The sequence below is a fragment of the Anser anser genome (genome assembly GCF_964211835.1).
Source record: "Anser anser genome assembly, chromosome: 5".
Classification (NCBI taxonomy): Eukaryota; Metazoa; Chordata; class Aves; order Anseriformes; family Anatidae; genus Anser; species Anser anser.
The window spans coordinates 61,436,567-61,456,855 of NC_139725.1; the positions used below are offsets into that span (position 1 = coordinate 61,436,567).

At 53.1% G+C, this 20,289-nt stretch overlaps 4 protein-coding genes across 8 annotated transcripts in view; 2 read left to right on the forward strand and 2 right to left on the reverse strand.

The window, feature by feature from the left end:
* Positions 1–70: 70 nt before the first annotated feature.
* JKAMP (JNK1/MAPK8 associated membrane protein) lies at positions 71–4,231 on the reverse strand. The gene is made up of 7 exons (XM_083838364.1): positions 4,128–4,231; positions 3,889–3,980; positions 3,622–3,776; positions 2,184–2,390; positions 1,449–1,630; positions 836–912; positions 71–538 (listed from the first exon to the last, which is right to left on the reverse strand). The coding sequence occupies exons 1-7, from the start codon at positions 4,138–4,140 to the stop codon at positions 320–322; spliced, it is 945 nt and encodes a 314-aa protein (XP_083694490.1). The 5' UTR covers positions 4,141–4,231; the 3' UTR covers positions 71–319.
* A 136-nt stretch (positions 4,232–4,367) lies between these two features.
* L3HYPDH (trans-L-3-hydroxyproline dehydratase) lies at positions 4,368–6,823 on the forward strand. Its single transcript, XM_083838363.1, has 5 exons — positions 4,368–5,014; positions 5,268–5,437; positions 5,533–5,655; positions 5,842–5,979; positions 6,359–6,823. Exons 1-5 carry the CDS (start codon positions 4,456–4,458, stop codon positions 6,482–6,484), a joined length of 1,116 nt encoding a protein of 371 aa, XP_083694489.1. The 5' UTR covers positions 4,368–4,455; the 3' UTR covers positions 6,485–6,823.
* GPR135 (G protein-coupled receptor 135) lies at positions 6,812–19,037 on the forward strand. The gene is made up of 2 exons (XM_083838362.1): positions 6,812–6,930; positions 7,030–19,037. The coding sequence occupies exon 2, from the start codon at positions 8,257–8,259 to the stop codon at positions 9,901–9,903; it is 1,647 nt and encodes a 548-aa protein (XP_083694488.1). The 5' UTR covers positions 6,812–6,930; positions 7,030–8,256; the 3' UTR covers positions 9,904–19,037.
* The window catches only part of DAAM1 (dishevelled associated activator of morphogenesis 1), an 88,287-nt gene continuing 85,425 nt past the window's right edge, over positions 17,428–20,289 (reverse strand). For all 5 annotated transcript variants that reach the window (XM_083838361.1, XM_083838357.1, XM_083838358.1 and 2 more), the window contains one exon: positions 17,428–20,205. In XM_083838361.1, the coding sequence (XP_083694487.1) occupies positions 19,996–20,205 (210 nt within the window). In that variant the 3' untranslated portion in view covers positions 17,428–19,995. The remainder of the gene's footprint in view (positions 20,206–20,289) is intronic.

Below are 20,289 nucleotides of genomic sequence, written 5' to 3' on the forward strand. Positions count from 1 at the left end.
TATTGTTATATTCAAACACCACCTAAAATATTGTAACAGGAAATAAACATATACAAGCAAAACACTGTACTAGAATGTGTCAGAAGCTTTTTATGCAAATTCAGGGCAATAAATACAGACATTCCCTTTGATCTACACTAGATGTTTGTGAAGAATACAAAGTGCAGCTTTTAAATATTATACAGTCTCAGAAATGTTTCACCCAGAAGTCTTGTACACAAATAGCTTCTGCTAAACCAGAAGTTTTCAAATGCATACCAAGCACGAAACTTGCTTACTCCAGGTCGTTGCAGGACAGCACTGTTGGCACAGGATCTTTCTAATGCCCATTTCCCCCCTCTGAGAGTATGCGTGATGGCTCCGTGTACTTGGCTGTCAGCACGTAGAAGAGGGCAGGCGCAGGGACGAGGGCAAGCAGCGGCAGGTCCTGCTCCAGCTTGTCCAGTTTGGAAATGGAGATGATTCCATAGGCGTGGAGCAGCCAGTGGCTGACGAGGACAACCAGCCTTTTCTTCCTGACAAGGAGATCCTTGAAAGACTGGCAAAATAAACACAGCATTCTGTTAGGACGCTGTACCTGATGTTTAAGACACGTTACAGGTAGCACACAGAGACACTGCACGAAGCCTCGGGGATTGAAGCCTTTCCAGCACATAGCACCGTTTCTCAGTACGCCACGAGAGGGAAGTCTCACAGGAGCTTCCTCCAGCTAAGAGGCAGTCGTAAAGGAAGAAGCTTAAATACACGATACGCTGCCAAGACAATGCAAGAGAGCGGTCTCTGCTCATTCACGTATTTTGTGACGAGTTTCGATACAGAAAGCACGTTTACCTACCTCCACTTCAGAAGCAGACATGTAGACAGCCAATGTGACCAACGACAACACCAGTATGATGTATGGAAAGGCGTAATCTAAAGGCAAACATTAAACACGTTAGCAGGAAAAATGCGTCGTTATACATTCAGGGGAGACTGGAGGACACTAAGCCACTGCAGCCCACCTACTGTCAAACATGTAAGCAGGAAGGCTCAGGCAAACGGAACTAATCACTGCTTCCATCTTAGGATCCCAAATTTAAGCTAAATCAAAGACCAGCTGAGTTCCCCAAACTTTAATTAATTTCCGAAATCAGACGTACTCTACCTTAGCAGAAAGTCAAATTAACTCCTGAATTAACTTCCTCTCGTACCCGACTCTGTGCCTTTTTGGGAAAGGGGCAGCCTCCAGCTGCACAAGCAAAGACGAGGCAGTGCTGCTCGGGAGCCTGGTTAGGACAGGGCTACTAACCAGCCCCCTCTTCAGCTCAGGCTCCTCACAACCTGCAGACACCTTAAACAAAACCCTCATTCACGAAGCAAGAAGTATCACGTCCCTTCTCTCCCTCCTTTAGGTCATTTGTTACTGTGTTTACAGGTTTGTTTATTAGCGTTATTAGGACAGAACTCACAGAGCAGGCCTCCTCCAACCGCCTGGAGCACCGTGAGGACAGGGAAGAAGTAAAGTGCTGCGTAAATACTTTTAAATCGATCGGACTTCCCTAAGCCACAGGCAATTTTCTTCACCAGCAGAGGTCGGAGTAGCATCATTAGCACAAGGCAGAAGGCGTAATATATGAACACGATGGTGTACCTGCAAACAACAGAGAAATTCTTTAAAACGTGCAGTTTGCTTGTCCTGCAGACTCAACTCAGAACCAGGAAGTTTGGAGTTAGGTAGGGACAACTCCGCAGAATTTACAACCAAAGGATGTGACAGGAAGGGGGCACAGAGACACATAACTGGACTGACTTTGCTAGGGGAGATTATCAAATGGGGAAAAAAATAAGTCTCATGCTTCATAGATGAATGCCTTAGACTGTGTCACCTTCTTTGGTGGCAAGAAGGAACAGATCACAAAATGCTCTCTGAAATACTTATTTGTCAAGCTTCCCTGCTGCATGTTGGGGATGTAGCAAGAGGAAAACACGGGACAAGACACTGGATTCACAAAGTCATTCGGTGTTGGCAACTGTTTCACACAAAAACCAGCTCAATGCACAGAAAGACTTCAGGGGTTTTGATACTCATTGGTCCAGGTTGGGTACATTGGAACAATTTCTGCCGCTTTGAGAAGAGGCATGGGCAGAAACAAACACATACAGAAGGAAGAAACAGCTCTGAGGACAGAAACCTTTCCACTCACAGGGGATAGACGGCTTCGTGGGTGCAGTGCACTGTGGTGATGTAATCGGGGCTCGGATTGTAGAGCATCGTGTACCAGTCCGAAAGCTTCTTCACCTTGCAGGATCGGATGTGCAGGGAGCCAACAGGGTCACTGACGAGCAGCGTAACAATCGCCGCAACGCTGCACTCGAACAAGGCAGTGATGTGCTGCAGCAGCGCGCTGGAGCTGAGGAGAAGAGGAATTTGCTTCTGTTTTATACCATTAAAGTAAATCTAAAGGCTGACCGAAAAGTGTAGGTGTGTACTGGACAGAACCTTCTGGCGTGGTTGTGACTTGCTGTGACCAAGGACAGGACAAATAATAACAACATTCTGCTTGAATAAGAAAAAACAAATATTTTAAGCTGAGTGTGAAAATTCATTCATAGTATTCCAAAGGATTTAATGTGTAAAATAACTGGAAACCATTCCAACTTCTTCCACCAAAGCCTGCTGTAGCATGGATAGCAGAGAATACAATGAAACCATCACAAGAAGCGTTCTCCTAGGTGCACTGATGCAGGAATGCTGGAAGCAGGAGTCGTCTTCCAAGAAAGCACACGGCAGCATCAGATTAGAAGCACAAAAGCGAACAGCCAAGGCTAGCACAAAACACAGCCTTCCTCCTCGTGTCCGGTACTCCCCAGAGCTGAGCTATTCCCTCCTGCAGCAGCGCAGCTTCCCCGTGCCCAGCCCAGAGACGCTTACAAGTAAATGCAGCACAGGCACGAGCCTCCTGTCAGCTGAGGGATATCAACGCTCACAGTGCTGCAGTCTCAAAGAACGCCTGAGTAAGAATAAGGCACCACGCATCTCAGCACAGATAATATCGTGACATACAATACAGGCAAAGTTATCAAAGCTGAAAGTCATTGGTAAAGATGGCACATATCCAGGCATTAAACTCTCTCAGACCCTTGTTTTCAGGCTTTAGTATGCTTTAAAAACGTTATTTTTTAAAAAAAACTACAGACAAGCTCTTAATGGCCACATGCAGCTGTGATTTTAAATCCCTGTTTTTACAGAATTTTATTGGTGCACCCCACTGAAGTAAAGGTACATGAGCAATGCCGTCAGGACCAAAACCTGCCATGCACATTCCTAAAGAGAAAAGTCAGAAGCATTCTTTGTGCCTCTGCAGGTGGTGGGTCAGTCTCGTGGGAGAGGGGGTGACACGAGGCAGCACTCTGGCCTGCCACGGGGAAACCTGATGTGGGTTTCTCTGCAGGCAGAGATGGGTGGGAAGGGCCGAGGTGACCGCCGTAAATAAAAACCTCAGCCACCTGCCCAGAGCTTCTGCGCTGCTGCATCAGCTCAGCCAAGAGGCGCTCTGCGGGGCAGCTCAGTATCTCAGACCACGCTCACGGTTACTGGATTTCCTTCTTTAAACGCCTTTTCCGAAGGAGGGGAATGCTAACCTCTTTTTTCCTGAATACCACTCAATAAAGAACCAGTGCAGGACCAAGGGCAGCATGGCCATGAAGCCGAGGTACAGCCAGTCGTAGCGGTCGGGAGACCCCACGCATTCCCGGCAGATTTTGTTCTCGTCGGTCCGCTGGCCCCTCGGGCACACCTGCAGGAAGCACAGCACGGGGGTCACGGGGGGAGCCGAGCCGCGAGGCGCTGCAGCCGCCGGGGGCGGCTGAGAGGACAAAGGGCGGCGACCCGGGAGCCCCCGCACCTACCCCGCAGTCCCCGTAGGTCTCCACGGAGCCGTTGACGGCCAGGACGGTGCGGCCGCAGTACAGCCCCAGGCAGGCGGGGTGGATGGCGACGGCTGCGGGGAGAGCACGGGCGTTGCGGCACGGTACGTTACGTTAAGTTACGTTACGTTACAGTTAGGTTAGGTTAGGTTAGGTTAGGGCCCATCCCGGCCCTTTCCTTCCCCTCCCGCCCCGTCCGCCCCGCGCAGCCCCGTCCCTACCGGAGCGGATCATCCCGGTATCCTAGCAACGAGCCCCTTCCGCCTACGTCACTTCCACTTCCGCCGCGGCGCCAAGCCCCGCCCACCCGAGCAACCCGCGGCGGGCGGGGTGCCGCACCCCTTGGGGGCGGTGACGTAACCAGTGGGCGTGGCTACGGGCGGTGGGCGGTGTCACCCGCCCGGTGGGCGTGGCCACATACCGGACGATGGTGGGCGTGGTCACAGCAAGGGGCGTGGCTTACCGCGCGGTGGGCGTGGCTTACCGCGCGGTGGGCGTGGCTTACCGCGGTGGGCGTGGCCTCCGCCGTTTCCCGCGCTGCCCGCGCTGATGGCGGCCGCCGCGGGTGCGGGTGGTGGCGGTGACCGCGGCGAGGAGGGCAGGGCCCCGCGGCTGCCGCCCCGCTCGGTGCCGCCCCCGCCGCTGCACACCGTGGAGATGCACACGGGCGGCGAGCCGCTGCGCGTCGTCCCGCGCCTGGAGGCGGCCGAGGCGGCGGTGGCGGCAGCGGGGCTGTCGCTGCTGGAGCTGCGGCGGCACATGGCGGCCGCGCAGGACCACGTGCGGCGGGCGCTGATGCACGAGCCCCGCGGGCACCGCGGCATGTACGGGGCGCTGGTGGTGCGCGGCGGGGCGGCCGTCGGCGACGCCGACCTGGCCGCTCTGTTCCTGCACGGCGCCGGGTACAGTGCCATGTGCGGCCACGCCGTGCTGGCCCTCGGGCGCTTCGCCCTCGACTACGGGCTGGTGGCCGCCCCACGCCGCCCCGAGACCGCCGTGCGCCTGCGCTGCCCCTGCGGGGTCGTCACCGCCTTCGTGCCGTGGGACGGTCACCGCAGCGGCAACCCCGTCCGCTTCCACAGCGTGCCCGCCTTCGCCGCCGCCACCGGTGGGGCTCGAGATGGCGGCATCGGTGTTTGGGAGGCTGGCGGGGCCGCGCTGGGGTGCTGGGCGAATCCTTCGCCAGTTCTGATGTCCCCCAGAGGTGGGATGAGGCCACCGGACGTGGCATACGGTGCCACTCTTGGGTCATCTCTTTCCTCGCTGGGCAAGCTCGCAGAGCACGGCTGGGTGCCCTCAGCCCATGAGGCCACCGCTCAGCACCGTGCCCCCTTCTCCCCGCCCTCCCTTTCTCTGCACAGACGTACCCATCGATGTCCCCGGTCACGGGAAGGTGGTGGTCGACATCGGCTACGGTGGCACTTTCTACGCCTTTCTCAGTGCCGAGCAGCTGGGCCTCGACGTTTGCTCCTCGAAGACCAGAGACCTCGTCAGCGCGGCGAGCGCGGTGACGGAAGCGGTGAAGAAGCAGGTACGGCACAGCACTGCGGTACGGCTCTGCTGCGCCTGCTGCTGATTAGTAAGTGCTGCATGTGTTCACAAACCTTCTCTCTGTGCTGTTTCCAGTTCCAGCTCCATCACCCTGAGAGCGAAGACCTGGCTTTCCTCTACGGCACCATACTGACGGACGGGAAGGACGCCTTCAGCGAGGAGCCCACCACCAACATCTGCGTGTTTGCGGATGAACAGGTACAGGAACGGGCTGTTCTCAGGTGCACCGGGCACCGCCTTTTTCCCTTCATACCCCAAACCTGCATATTTTGTCTTTCTGTTTGTGATATATCCTGATTTTTACAACCCCCTGGGCTAGGAGGACTTCCCCCTAAGCACAGTATAAAGGTGAGAGAAGCAGAGCTGGTTCATCTTCTCTTGTAGGTTGACCGATGTCCGACGGGTTCAGGTGTGACAGCTCGCATCGCCCTGCAGTACCACAAGGGGCTCATCCAGCTGAACCAGAGCAGAACCTTCCGGAGCAGTACCACGGGGTCCTTGTTCACGGGGAAGGCAGTGAAGGCAAGTGCTTTGTGCTGGAGTTTCCCCCTGGCTTGAGGACTGCGGGGAAGGTGCTGTTGCTGTGGCTCAGCGGAGGGGCAGAAAAGCCTTTCTGTGCCTGGGGAGGGCTTGTGGGAGATGCCTGGGGCTCTTTGCACAAGCAAGGATTTTTTATTAGGGAAGGATGTAACGGTAAGACCTTGTTGTGTTACATGGCTTCACTGCAAATCCTCACCCATCAGAAAAGGCCCGGGTGAGAAGTATCTCTGATGCTGATGTAGATAAATCCATGTGGTTTATCCTCTGTGTCAGCGGGGGGTGGATTCCTCTTCCGTCCCCTCTTCTCTGCTCCAAGTGAGCGTGTTGCTCAGGGACGTCCTGACCCTAACCCTCTCTGCAGGAAACCAAGTTTGGGGACTACAACGCTGTTGTAGTGGAAGTCTCGGGAGAAGCCTTTTACACCGGTACGGCCACCTTCACAATGGAAGAGGAGGACCCGCTGAAATACGGCTTCTTCTTCAAGTGACCGGAGCCTCTCAGTGACGGTGCTGCGCTTCACCTGCCTGCGCATTTCTGTTCTGCTTCTCCCCGTGGCTCGCTGCCATGTGCCAGAGCAACGGGACCAGCCTTCGGTGGCACGACGGTGCCTGCTGTGTTCTGAGATAACAGGTCGTGCTTCTCTGCTGTGGCTATTGGTGGAGGTCCACGGCTGCTCTGGGAAGCCACAATCTTTTTTTTTTTTTTAATAATTTTTCACAGAAAATGCAACTGATCTTTGGAGAGCTGTCTTCAAATTTATGTGCCTTCTCTGCTTCTGTAAATTAGTAATTTCTAAGCCAGATTCCTATTAAATGCCAGCTGGAAACACTGCCTTCCCCTCTTGTTCTTGCTCCTGGAACCCATTTCCAGGACTCTGCCAAGCGTGTCACTGCTGGTAGGACTGCCTGACCCTCCCTGATGCCTCTCACTCAGGTGACAGCACTGCTCTGCCGCATGCCCCAGTGTCCCCAGTCCTGGATCCTTTTATCTGTGCCCTGGTTTCATCCCTGACAGAGCCCTCCCGTCTCCCAGGTCTGGGCACAAATGTGTGCTCAGGATTCCCAGCCTGCTGCGTGCTGTGTCCTCGTCACACTGCTTCCTAACCCCTGCCCTCTTGCTCATCTCGGACCACGGTCTGCAAACACCATGGGGTTAACTTTCAACGGGAGTAGCCGGATTCGAAGGTTGGAGCCACTATGACCTTTGATTGCAAACTTATTTACTTATGATTTTGTCTGAGCGCGGGGGCAGCTTGCCCAGCAGAGCACGGCCAGGGCTGGCGCCGAGCCCCGTGAGGGATGGCTGCGGTGAACAAACCAGGCAGAGACCGGGCAGGCCGTCACGGTGGCAGAAACGGAGCTTCAGGCCGCTCAGGGCCCGTAATTTCCTTTGTGTCTCTGGACAAAATGGTGTTCGTTTATTGGAGACGCTCATGGGAATTTGCCTCATTAAATTCTTCTGAAAAGGAGAACGATTATCTCCAGGTAGCCCGTGCAGTAAGTCAGGCTGGTGAGCTTGGGAAAGGTTAGCATGGGGAGGACTGCGAGGAATTTCTTCTGTCAGAGTCAAATTGAAAATTACAGCTTTGGAAAGGGAAGAAGCTGAAATCCACAAGTTCGGAGAGCAGCTGTGCTGCCAGTGTGCTTTTTCAAGGCTGGCGTTTGGGACTTTTGCTCCCAGCTTTGCTGCTGATTTCCTGCAGAAGTTCCCCTGCCCCGATGAATCCTGTGCAGCCTGGGGTGCAGGCGGGCAGCAGAGACGAGCACATTGTCTGTGCTTGCAGGAACAACTGGGGGGGTTTGGGCTGGGGAAGAGGAGGCTCAGGGCAGACCTCATTGCTCTCTGCAGCTACCTGAAAGGGAGGTGTGGGGAGCTGGGGGTCGGTCTCTTCTCACAGGTAACTGGTGACAGGACGAGAGGGAACGGCCTCAGGTTGTGCCAGGGGAGGTTCAGGTTGGAAATGAGGAGACATTTCTTCTCAGCAAGAGCAGTCAGGCGTTGGGACGGGTTGCCCAGGGAGGTGGTGGGGTCACCGTCCCTGGTGGTGTTCAAGGAGAGGTTGGGCCTGGAGCTTAGGGACATGGTTTAGTGGTGACATTGGTGGTAGGAGGGTGGTTGGACCAGATTTGCTGGAGGTCTGTTCCAACCTCAACGATTCTAGGATTCTATGAAAGACACCAGCGTGTTTATAGCTTCTGGAAACATCCCTTGGGATCTATACCTGTACCCACACTCCAGCTGGGTCTTGCAGCCCAGCGCATGTCGGAAGCACTTCAGCCACCAACCTGCTGCCTCCATTACCCATTGCCCTTCCCATCCCCAAAAAACATTCCCCGGGCGGGGGGGGGCCGGGCTCTCGCAGCCCGTGAGGGGAGCAGCCTGAGGCCCTGTAACCGTGAGGGGGAGCGGGGCCATGACGGGGAGCGGGGCCATGACGGGGAGCGGGGCCATGACGGGGAGCGAGGCCATGACAGGAGCGGCTCCGCGAGGGGACCGCTTCCCCCGGCTCCGCGGCCGTGGGGCCGCCGCTGCCCCCGCCCCCGGTGCGGTGCGGCGGGGCGGGCCGGGCCGGGCGGGTTTCCCCGGGCAACGATGGGCGGCCGGGAGGACGTCAGCGGCTGGCGGCGGCGGGCGGGCATGGAGCCGGCGGCGGCGGCCGCGCCGGGCAACCTCTCCCGAGGCGGCGGCAACGAGAGCGGGGAGGCGGCGGCGGCCGCCTCCGGGGCGGGGTGGTCGGCGGCGGCGCTGGCCTCGCAGGCGCTGGCTCTGCTGCTCATCTTCGCCCTCTCGGCGCTGGGCAACGGCGCGGTGGTGCTGGTGATCGCCCGGCACCGGCAGCTCCGCACGGTGACCAACGCCTTCGTGCTGTCGCTGTCGCTGTCCGAGCTGCTGGGAGCCCTCCTCTGCCTGCCCCTGGCTTTCCTCAGCCTGCTCAGCCGCCCGCCCGGTGCCTGGCTCTTCGGGCAGCGCCTCTGCTTGGCCAGCGCCGCGCTGCACGCCGGGCTGGGCATCGCCGCCACGCTCACCATGGCCCTGCTCTCCTTCGACCGCTACTGCGCCATCGTCCGCCAGCCCCGACACAAGATGGGCCGCCGCCGCGCCGCCCAGCTCCTGGCCGCCGTCTGGCTGGCGGCCCTAGCCCTGGCCGGGCCCTGGTACGGGCTGGCGGGCGAGGGGCATCGGGAGGCACGTCCCGGGGCGTACCGCTGCGTCTACGTGCTGCCCTGGGGCTCCTCGCGGCTGGGGCCGCCCTACGGAGCAGCCCTCATCGTGCTCTGCTACCTCCTGCCCTTCGCCCTCATGTGCTTCTGCCACTACAACATCTGCCGGGCCGTGCGGCTGGCCGAGAGCCGCGTGCGGCCCCTCACCACCTACGGGCACCTGCTGCGCGCCTACGGGGAGATGCGCACGGCCACCACCGTCCTCATCATGATCGTCTCCATCATCTGCTGCTGGGGGCCCTACTGCATCCTGGGGCTGGCTGCCGCCGCCGGCCGCCTGCCCTTCTCGCCCACCATGGACGCCGTGGCCAGCGGGATGGCCTGGGCCAACGGGGCCATCAACCCCCTCATCTACGCCGCCCGCAACCCCAACATCTCCGTGCTGCTGCGGCGCAGCCGCGAGGGCGGCTACAGGACTAGGAACAACGTGGCCGCCTACCTCTCGGCCCCGGGCCGCCGGCCGGAGCCTCGCAGCCGGGCTGACCGCGTGCGGGAGCGCTACGTCAACCGGCACAGCGGGCCCCCGGGCAGCGCCCCGTCCTCCTCCAGCCCAGCGAGCGGGGGAGAGGTGGCCATGTGGGCCTGCAAGAACCCAGCCGTCCTCTTCTGTCGGGACGGGCAGCCGGACACCGTCTCCGAGGCCACCATGCAGGCCAAAGCGGACACCGTGGACACCAGCCTCTGACAGGGTTGAGGTCCGGGATGGAGGCGTTGGGCCCCAGGGCTGTCTCCCTCGGGAAGCAGCGGGAGCCCCAGCACTTGCAGCACTTTGCAGCCAGGCTGCCAGGAAAGCGGAGAGACGGGACTGCAGGAGCCATAGTCGGATTTCTTCGTCTTGCGAGCTCTGGTTTGGTGGCCCAGTCTGCAGGCAGCGAGAGATCCCGGGGAAAGGGTGTGCCCCTTCCATTTCAGCAGGCCTGATGCACTGGTGATAGCTGCTGGGCCAAGCCAGCACAAGAGTTTGGCTGCAAGAACAAAGCAGCGATTGCTCCAGTCCTGCAGAAAGCGCCAAACTGAAGCTGAGGAGCAGACACACAAACACAGCCCAAACCGACGACTGACTGTGTGAGCTGTTTGTTAAGTGCCAAAAGAGCAATTGAAAGCTGCACACTGGCAGCGGGAAGACACTCTAAAAAAAACCACACTGTGAAAACTGCATCATGGCAGGAAAATGTTGCTTTAACCCATTATATGTGGAAGTGCAGAAAGTCACAGAATGTTGGACAGGCTAAAAAGTGATCTATTATGATGATTTTTACTTAAACTCCCATGCATAACAAAACAGTAATTGTTGTGACAGCTGTCTACGGAGAGGGAAAATGTGTGATACTGGGAGGGAGGGAAAGGAAGATTAAACTTGTCAGCATTTCAGCAGCCTTTTCTTTTTCTTCACAGATACAGTCAGCTTAAAATACTGTGAATGTGAGAAATGAGAGCTCTTCAGAACTGAGGAAAAGGGTGTGGGTGTAGACTTTGGTATCACTGAGCTTGTGCACAAGGTGTACACTTTCTTTTTGAGCTCGTCAGAAGTGTCTCACATCTCTAACAGTTTAACCGTATTTAGAGGAGTCATGCAAGAGAGGTGAGCATCCACAGGAGAGGTAAAGCAATGCCATGTGTTCTTTGTGTGCTTAAGCATGTGAAAATGTGTATATGCAGAGAACAGATATCATTGTACCGATGGCAGCAATCTGATTCTGGAATGTAATATTTAAAAACCAGCTCTGACACTGAAACAAAATGAAAATTACACCAGAAAGGAAATGGAAGTGCAATTGCACAGCATAAATTCGTATGAATTTATCTGTATAATTTCTTTTTGCCCACAGGCTCTGAGGCCTAAAGCCTTAAATTAGTATTTTGAAATTAGTATTTGAAATTAGCCTTAAATTAGTATTTTGAATCAGAACCTAAGATTGTCCTTCTTTATCTTTGCAGGAGTTAAATGTGAAAGATGGGCAGTGTTTTTCTTGTACTGTCTTTAAAATTATAATGTTACTGTTTTACCAGCTTTTTCAACTGTGTGACTCAAGTTAACATACTATCCTTATTTTGCAACTGAGACAAGAAATAAATTGTCTTTTATGCAGGAGATTAAAGTGTCTCAGCCTGGCATCATTCTCAACCCAGCCTTGAAAAGGGAACTTCTCTAAAAAAATTGCTAGATGAATGAGGGTAGACAGAAACCTAATTGTGAAATGCGACCTGATTGTTTGTGAACTTTTAATGCAGCCATTTTTTATGCTGTAAGCGTTATTCTAAACCTCTTTCTGTGATGCTCCTGAAGTCCACAAAGAAAAGATACGACCCTTGGATACCTCTCAGTACTCACATTTTCCCCTGTATGTCTTGGATTTTGCAAGTTGAGCAGTGCATTTGTACGGTTTCAGGGAGAAGCTGGACTGCTTTCCATGGAAGCTGTTTGACAGCGAGCGAACACTGGTGACTTGTTAGAAGGGTAGCACAGGAACTGCTTACATTTTTATTTCTCTGGCCCTCCTGTCTGCAGCGAGGTATGGCTCAACAGCTTCAAGAGCTTTTGCCTGAGTCCCGCTAGTCACTGACACTTATATTATCTACAGAAAATTCAAACTGTGATCCAGGAGATGGCAAAGAAAACCCGTGGGGATCCTGCATTCCCAGAAGGGACGTATCTCAGTGGGTTCTGGCAACGCTCCCTAGTGTAAGCTCTTGTGCTCTGTAGTGCCGTGGGGAGGACAGAAGCACAGGAAAACTGTCCAGGCTCGATAGTCATCACCCTTAGGCGTGTGAGGTACAGACAGCAGGCACGGTCAGACCGCCTGTAGTTCATATATCGCCTGCAGAGCAGCACCCTAACGCCAGCCCTCTGGCTGTGGTATGACTGGTGTGTTCTGCATGCATGCTTACAACCACAAAAAGGCCATGTAGCATGAGAGGGGGTGTTACTGCTTGCCACCTGGACCCTCTGCAGCGCTCAAGCAGAGCCTGTACTTTGACCAGAAATTACCATTTTGAGCCTTTCTGGTTTTAGTACCGCTTAGTTTTTTTCCTGGCACCTTTTGCATGCAAGAGCTTTTCTACCAAATGGAACACAGTAAGAGCAGACAAATTATGGGATAGTTCTTGGCTTGAGAAAACAAGGAAGGTGAAGGTCCAGCACTGCTGTGCTTGGCTCTTGGTGTGCTGTCCAATGTTAGGCTGCATTGATCTTGCTGCTCAGTGTCCCTGAAAAGGGACCAGCCCAGCCATCCCAGCTGACTCTTGCTAGCCAGCTCAGGCACTGAACGACAGAAAACCATCGATTCCCTCTTTCGTATGCTGGCTGAGGTTTCTACTGATTTAGTGCCCTGACTGGCTTACCACAGGTCAGAGAAGCAGCCCTGTGGCAGTTGCTTCTGGCCAGGGACAAGACTGGGGCAGCCAGGACTGAGGTCAGCCATGAGGCATCGCGGGAGCTGCACCAGGAGGGAATTAACAGGGCTTTCTAGGAAGGTGGAAGTGACGCTGCACCAGCACAGATTTCCACTTATTTTTAACAAGCACCGGCCAGTGCCTGTGCATTAGCCTTGTGTGTGCAGAGCTGAATGAGGGCAGCTGGCCTTTGAGCTGTCCCAAATAGCCCTTTTCTGTTAAACGCTGACCTGGGGCATAGCAAGGGAAGATTATTGACCAGATCCATTTTGCAGGGGCTGATACAGAGCTGATAATCACAGCTCGGTTGGGTAATTCGGGTACACGAGTCTCTACAGCCACATTTTTCAAAGTGTGCTTTAAGAAACAAAACCGGAGGGTGAAGTGTCTTAACCCACAAACAAGAAAAACACCAACACACACAGAACAAAGGCCAGAGGTTGCAGGTTGCCCGCCAGAAGGGCACTTGTGCTGCTGCAACCCAGCTGTGCTGAAGGTGGCTGCTGCCTCACCGACGGTGCGGTGACGGGAAGATCTCAGCCATGCTAACCCAGCACAGCGTGCCTCTGTGCCCTTGTACCCCGCGGGAGCTCTGTGTCTTCTTCCAGGAGAAGGAACTCTGACGGCCACCTCGCTACTTCACCGCAGCTCTGAGAACTGTGCCCATCGTCACAGCTCGTTCCCAGGGAAGAAAACATCGCAGGAGGTGGCTCCTGGCCAAGCCACTATGGGGACATCAGCTCCACATCCCTTATGTGCCCGTGCTGGTGTGACCCCACTTACAGATCCCTTCTTTGGGCTGGAGGGGCACCCAGATGGCAGCGAGGCACTGGGGGTTTGGACAATGCAAAAGCAGCTTTGAGGGGCCAACACTCCTGCCATGGCTCAGCAGTCCTTCTGTCCTTCCTCCTCTGTTGAGGTGAGGCTGGGGGCGAGGCAAGCCCCAATCTTGTTTGCACAAGGCTCTGTGAAGGGAATTGGGACACCTTTTAGCAGCCTGGTTCAAAAATCACGTGGACAATTTGGTGCAGTACACTCAGCATAAACGAGAGAGCAGTTCACGTGGCTTGAAGACCAGCTCAGCCCTGGATACCAGCGACAACATTTGTCTAAGTCAAATCTAAAAATTCGTCCTTAGGCTCCTTTGTCACTCAGCCAGCACTTCCCGGCATCCTCACCCTTTTTAAGAGTGCCATACCATTTGTGCATGCCACTGATGTGGCTTACGCATTACTTCTTAGAAGGGAAACGTTAAGTCTTTAGGAATGGGAAGCATTTAAAGGGTACCGTTCCAACTGGAGTCTGGAAGTTTTGCCATTGATATAATCATCAGATTCATTCATGTCATTACTCCCCACTCCCTTCCTGATCCCTGGATGAACGCTGCATTCAAAGGCAACGCTCTGTGTACAGCTGATGAACTACAAACAATTAGCTTGGAAGTGACAGCCTGATGGGCTCTAATAGCTGATAGCGATCACCAGAACAGGGATGAGATCCAACAGCCCTTCTCTTTCAGCACTAGCGTTGGATTGTGTAGCCAGCAGATGCCAGCAGAGCTCTGAGCAGCCAGCACAGCCTTTCTGCTAATGAGCATAAGAAAAACCTACTTCTGCTAGTGATTTCGATCGCTCTGCCTTCAGGACTGCTGTGCCTGAATTAAGAGCAAGGGCTGCAATAAATGCAGTGGAAGGTCTACGTTTACCCCTCTGGATCTTTGGAAGGTTTGTCATGGAGGCTGAAATGAATAATTCAGAAAGCACATCAGAAAAGCAGCATTTTTCACAGCCTCTGTGCTGCGTGCTCTCTGGAGCCACACAAGCTGCAGCCCTGATGCTGGCAGTGCCTGGTTCATCAGTGGTGCCTCTTCCCTCTCACCTTGGTGTTTTTATTTGGTGACAGATTATTAATAAATGGCTGCTCCTCTAGAGCTGCTTGCAAAGCAATACACAGGCACACGGTGCAATAAAATGGTCCCAAATCCCACAGGAGGAATCACAGGCAATGGGATACAGGCCTGGGTGACCTGTGCCCCGGGGCTGCTCTGCTGCTGCAAGCCACGAGCTCTCCGTGATCCGTGGGTGATTCCCACGGGGGGTGCAGCAGGACAAGACATGGCTGTCCCACAGCCCTCTTGTGCCCAATGGACTTTGCAAACGAGCAAAGATTTGCTAATCCCACGCCAGGGGCAGCACGCTGCCCGAGTCTTGGAGCATCTGCATCCCCCCAGCTGAACCACTTGGGGAAAAGCACTCTCCTTCTAGATGCATTTTTATTTTCTAGGCAAGCACCACTATGGAAAGCGGGAGAAGTGACATGGAGAAACGAGCTTTAAGTCCCTCCCTGTGGCACAAAATGGATGAGTTAAAAAAAAATAAAAAATAAAGTGAAAATAGCACAAGCCCCAGGGCATGACACCCAGGGCCTGCATTAGTCCAGCTGGGGAGAATGGATGCTCCACTCTGCTCAGCCATAAAGTCCCCAGGAGGCTGTGGCTGAAGCTGGAGATTTAGGAAGGGGGGGCTCAAAGGTGAAGGGAACATGTGCACAACGTGCTCTGGGAAGCCACGTCCGACCCTGAACCGCCTGCAATCACGCAGTCCCCTCCTGGCCAGGCAGCGGTGCAGGAAGGCAGCTGGTGGCAGCCACCAGCATCCCTGTCCTGGGGGAGGGTGGCCAGCTCTGTGCTCGGCCCCACGCTCCAGTTCTCACTCAGGGGTGGGTTTTTGGCTAAGCCTTAGCCCCAGGCTCTTCTCATGCAATCTATAATATCGACAACCGAAGACCAGTCTGTATTTTTTTTTCTTTTTCTGCAGGGATTATCGTGCCCATCCTGCCACCCAGCCTGGAGGGGCTGTGCTGGTACTCGCTGCGCAGGCAGACACCAAGCCCCGGAGCCTTCTTCGGGATGTTTGGACTGGGTGAAGCAGTACAAAAACATGCCCGCGGGCTTGTGCGGTGGTTGTGAAAGATGAGCTGGATGCAGCTACAGCTCGGCACGGGAAGGAAATGTGCTCTGAGAGGAGCCATTTTTTTCCTGCTGTTTCTTTCCTTGCTAGCGTGGAGCTCCTCCAGGTTCAGCTGCTTTTGAAATGACAGGCATTGGCAGAAGCCCCCAAAACAGAGTGGGGAGCGTTTTCTAAATACTTTGGAGCCTTCATTTTATGCATCTGTTATCGTTGCCTTTACAAACCATGGGAAACAGGGAGCTGCAGTCAGGGAGCGCACAGGCAGCGCTATAGCACGGCGTGATTTTGGGGATGTCATTTTGGGACATGATGGGACTGTCATTTTGGGACTCCTCTTCTGGGGGAGTCTGGGAGGGGAAATGCTCAGCATTTCGAGGAACATTCCTGCTTCTCGCAGGGGCCACAGCACGTCTTGTTTAAGGCAGCAGGGTGAGAATTTCAGCAACACCCCTGCAAGCTGGGGAGCTGCCTGTGCTACGAGGAGCAAAACCCTCGGAGGAGTCCTGCAGATTAAAAACCCTCAGGGTCACGGATGTGCACAAAAGCAGTAGGTGGCTTCCTCGGAAAACCCTCACCCAGCCATTCCCTCATAACCACGTAAGTGTAATTTACTTACTCAACCTAGCAACTGCTCTCAGCATCAGGGGAAAAATGCCTGAGTAACCAGGTCACTAATTTCTCTGGCACAATCTGATGTGCCGTGCCAGTTTGTGCTTCCCTGACCTGCTGCCGGGCTCAGCCTGGTGCATTTTACAGAACATTGGGCAATTTGCTGCCCAGAGGTCACGTCGCGCTCTCAAATCGCCCATCTGAATTGTGCACGCTTTCCAGAAAATGTAACTCAAACAGCATTCATCTCCCCTGCCATTAAACGGGGAAGATTCGCCGTAGAAAGCCCATCTCGGCTGATTGCTTCGCTCTGAGCCCTCCAGCCCTGCTGTCCTGCGGCTCCATGCTGTGGTGCACAGGCAGGAATGAGAATACTGGACTGTGGGTTAGTAAATGAAGTTGGAGAAAAAGGTAATTTAGTGACTGATCATCACAGAGCCGCCCTGGAACCAGGAAACTGAGCTTTAATGCTGAGCTCATGCTACGTGACAACAAAATCCAAAAAGAGCTGGGTTTTAGCAAGGAGAGGCTGCTCAAAACTGGCTCCCAGCACAGACCCAGCGCTGGGACAAGTCCTGGAGGTAACCATAGTGGAGTTACTCTCACCACTTACCACGGCATCGCTTACCAGTGCCATCCAGATCACCCGCAAGGCGCTTTGAGCTAGCTGATCTCCCGCATGCAAGCACTTGCACTGCCCGTGTGCGCACACGCTGCCCAGACCGGTGCTCAGGTGAAGGAGAAAACGTCGGCGAAGCCCCACGTCGTGACCTGTGGCTGTTTGACACAGTAAGTGATGAGGGGTAGAATTAAAATTATCCCTCCTCAGCTACGTTGGGGGATATTAAGTGGTAGCATTTTTGACTGTTGCATGGCAGAAAGGCACCAGAGACAGCTTGGGCTGGCTGTAAAAACGCATAGTGTGGCCAGTGCCAGAAGCTGCTGGTCCCCAGGCTCTGCCAGGGTTTCCCCTCTCACCTGCACCAGCCTTGTTCAATTCTAAAAATATAAAAAAAACTCAGAGGTTTGGGGCCAGAGCACTTCTGGTTGAAATGGGGACCTCGCCTTCTCACAGGTGTTTGCAACCCCAAGCACCAGCCTACTCACGCCTTTCCTCCAACATCTGTCCCAAACCTCAAAAGCCCATTTTCCCCCAAATATTCCATTTTTCTCCCATCTCCAGTGACACTGAGGAGAGGCTGCTGTGCTGCTTTGCACAATAACTCGTGGCTTCGTGCTGTACACTCACCGGAATCGCTTTTCTTTATTGCATATTGCCATCTTAGAAAATGTACAGTCTCATGACATTACACAGCATTTCCCGCTAGCTAGGACTAATAACATTCTTGCACCTAACAGACTACCTTGGTCACTACGAAGCTACTAAGGTCCAAGACATATACTTCAGTTTACAAATTATTATGGATTTTTTTTTCATTTTTGGCATTATTAAAAAAAAAATCATCTTTAAAATACACACCCAAGAGAAAAGAGTGGCTACTTACACCAGCACCAATCTAAAAGTAGTTTTTGACAATGGCACATGGAATTACCTGCACACAGCCTTTGTATTTATATATATAACATTTTTTTCTTTTCTTTTTTTTTTCTTTTTTTTTCTTTTTTTTTTTGAAGAAAACAAAGAAATGGCAAACTCAGCCCAACAACGAGGCTGTTGTAAAACAAAACAACAACAAAAACCAGGTCTGGGAGGGCAAGAGGAAATTTGTCAGAAAGGCCCCGATGGGGCCGCGAGGCAGGAGCAGGGGCCGGGACCCCAGCAGGCGATCGCCCTTTCCCATCCGACCGCCTTGCGAGTTTGACATGAGAAACCATTCCTTAAACCATCAGAGGCCAGACTTTTTTTCTTTTAACCTTTTTCATCTTTTTGTTTTGTTTTGTTTTTAAATCCCACCCCACCCAAGTCCATTCCCTCAATTGTACCAGCCCCGTTTTTTCAGCCATAAATAAAAAATATAAATAGAGGCACTTTAGTTAAGGAATAGTATTATCATTACCTTTTGTCTTTATTTCCCCCTCCTTCTGAAAGCAAAGTGCTTAACTCCACCTTTGAACATAACCCGCAGGTTGCGCAGCTGCTTGGAAACGAGGTGCTGGACTTTTGCGCTTACCTGCTTGATTTATTACTGCTTTAATGCTACTCAGAAAGTCTTTTTTTTTCTTCTTTTTTTCCTTTTTTTTTTAAATCTACAGTGCGTCAAAAGTTGCAATGAAGAAAAGAACAAAATGGTAAAACCACAGCTCTTGACAACTCTGTTTAGAGTGATATTTCACAGCTTTCACACAGCACGCAGACCCCGCGGCCTTCAGGTGCTTAGAACCATATTTTTATACAAATTAGTTTAAACAGCACTTTCGCTATACAGTACATATAGTTCACTGACATCCCATACCCCATCAGCAATACCGATTATCTGACAAAAAAAAAAAAAACTTATTTCAAATAGTGTTAATATCTAGTGCAACAGGGACAAACTCATCTCTCCACAGGAAAAAGAACAAACAAATAAAAAAGGATCACAAAAGTATTGGTGGTATAAAAAGGTTTTGTCTTGTTTCCTCAAAAAACACACCACAAATAAATAAAAGCAAAAAGTAACAGTCCTTTATATACTCAGCATAATTTAAGAATAGAAATGTTAATATGTTAATGGCGTTTGCTTTTTATTCTCCAATTTTTAATTTTCTAAACCTTTAAATTATTACTCCCTGAGAGCTTTGAATTCTTTTTATTATTTTCTTTTTTTTTTTTTGGACTGACATTTTACAGGTAGTTCTGCTTACAAATTTGCAAGGACATTGAACAGCAAACCAGTCAAAAAAAGGACACCGCGAAGAGACACGTTTCTTGGCATCGTTGCTTCTGGTGTCCGTTAAAAAAAAGAAAAACAAGAACAGAAAAGAAGGCGGGCGCAGGTGCGAGCCCGCGAGTTTTGCACCGGCCCCGTTGTACGCCGGGTGACCTTCCGTCCTGACCGACATCTACAGAGGATACAGTTTGTCCCATTGAACAGAAAGCAAGAATAAAAATTACAACACGAAAGTTTATGCTCCTCGTCGCGTCCGAGAACCAACCCTTCCCGCTGTCTCGGGCCAGGAAACGTTATAAAAGTATAAATACACCTGGGTGCTGTGTGAGCAATAAGCGCACTCGGGGAAACTTTTCCTTTAGCAAGGTAAAAGGAAAAGAAGAGCGTTTCCCAAAAACGACGGGAAGAAGAGCATCGCTGGGAGCGCTCGCGGCCCCGAGCTTGGGGACCAGCATGTAAGCACAGAAGTGCAAGTTTTGGGAATAACCACGACAACAAAAAAAAACTCATCAAGTCCAGTCAACTTAGCTTTTTCCTCTTTTCTGCTGGGGTTGTGTGCAAGGCGTCCCAGCAAATGGCCCCGCTCAGTGCCCAGGCATCGGGGCGGGAGAGCAACGCGGAGCAGCTCTCCATCACCTTTGTGGACCACCACGAGGAAGGCGGGTGTCTCTGTGCTCAAGTCCTCTCTTTCTCCACGGACGTGACATTGTGCTTGTGCCTTTGGAGAGCCACTTGTCGAAGGGGACAGAGGGGAGGGGATGAGCACCCGCACAGATGCACAGCTCCACCTGACCCGACCGTACTCATGGTACTTACACACACACTCACCCGCAGGCAGAAAGAGCGTGCCACTGTTTCGCTTGGAATCGCAAGGCAGTATAACAAAAAAAAAAATTAATCCTAGCCACTTCAAAAAAGACTGCTAACCAGGTTTCTAAACTCGTGGTTTTCGTTGTTTTCCGTCTCTTCTGCCGCTCAGAAGTTGAGCTTGGTGACGGGCCGCTCGCGGCCGCTGTCGGCCAGCTGGTTGGCGATGCGCTTGCGGTTGCGCTTCAGCTTGGAGAGGTCCTTGTCGAAGACCTCGCCCGAGCGCAGGGCTGAGACGAGGTCGTCGAACTCACCGCCCTCCTCGCCGCTCTCCTTCGCCTTCCTCGCCTTGCGCTCCCGCTCCCGCTGCTCCTTCAGCTGGCGGGGAGGAAGGACATCTCACTGTCACGCATGCACCCGGAACCCCAAACCATGAAATGACAGTAGTTTCCTACCCTCTTG

Bases quoted from the DNA above. Each gene is read 5' to 3' on its own strand.
- JKAMP (XM_083838364.1), bottom strand. The intron at 913-1,448 runs GTGAGTTCTGTC...GTTTGCCTTTAG, and splicing joins GGTTGGAGGAGGCCTGCTCT to ATTACGCCTTTCCATACATC. The intron at 539-835 runs GTAGGTAAACGT...TTATTTTGCCAG, and splicing joins TGTCTGCTTCTGAAGTGGAG to TCTTTCAAGGATCTCCTTGT.
- L3HYPDH (XM_083838363.1), top strand. From the start codon at position 4,456: ATGGCGGCCGCCGCGGGTGCGGGTGGTGGCGGTGACCGCGGCGAGGAG. The intron at 5,015-5,267 runs GTGGGGCTCGAG...TTCTCTGCACAG, and splicing joins CGCCTTCGCCGCCGCCACCG to ACGTACCCATCGATGTCCCC. The intron at 5,438-5,532 runs GTACGGCACAGC...TGCTGTTTCCAG, and splicing joins CGGAAGCGGTGAAGAAGCAG to TTCCAGCTCCATCACCCTGA.
- GPR135 (XM_083838362.1), top strand. From the start codon at position 8,257: ATGTCGGAAGCACTTCAGCCACCAACCTGCTGCCTCCATTACCCATTG.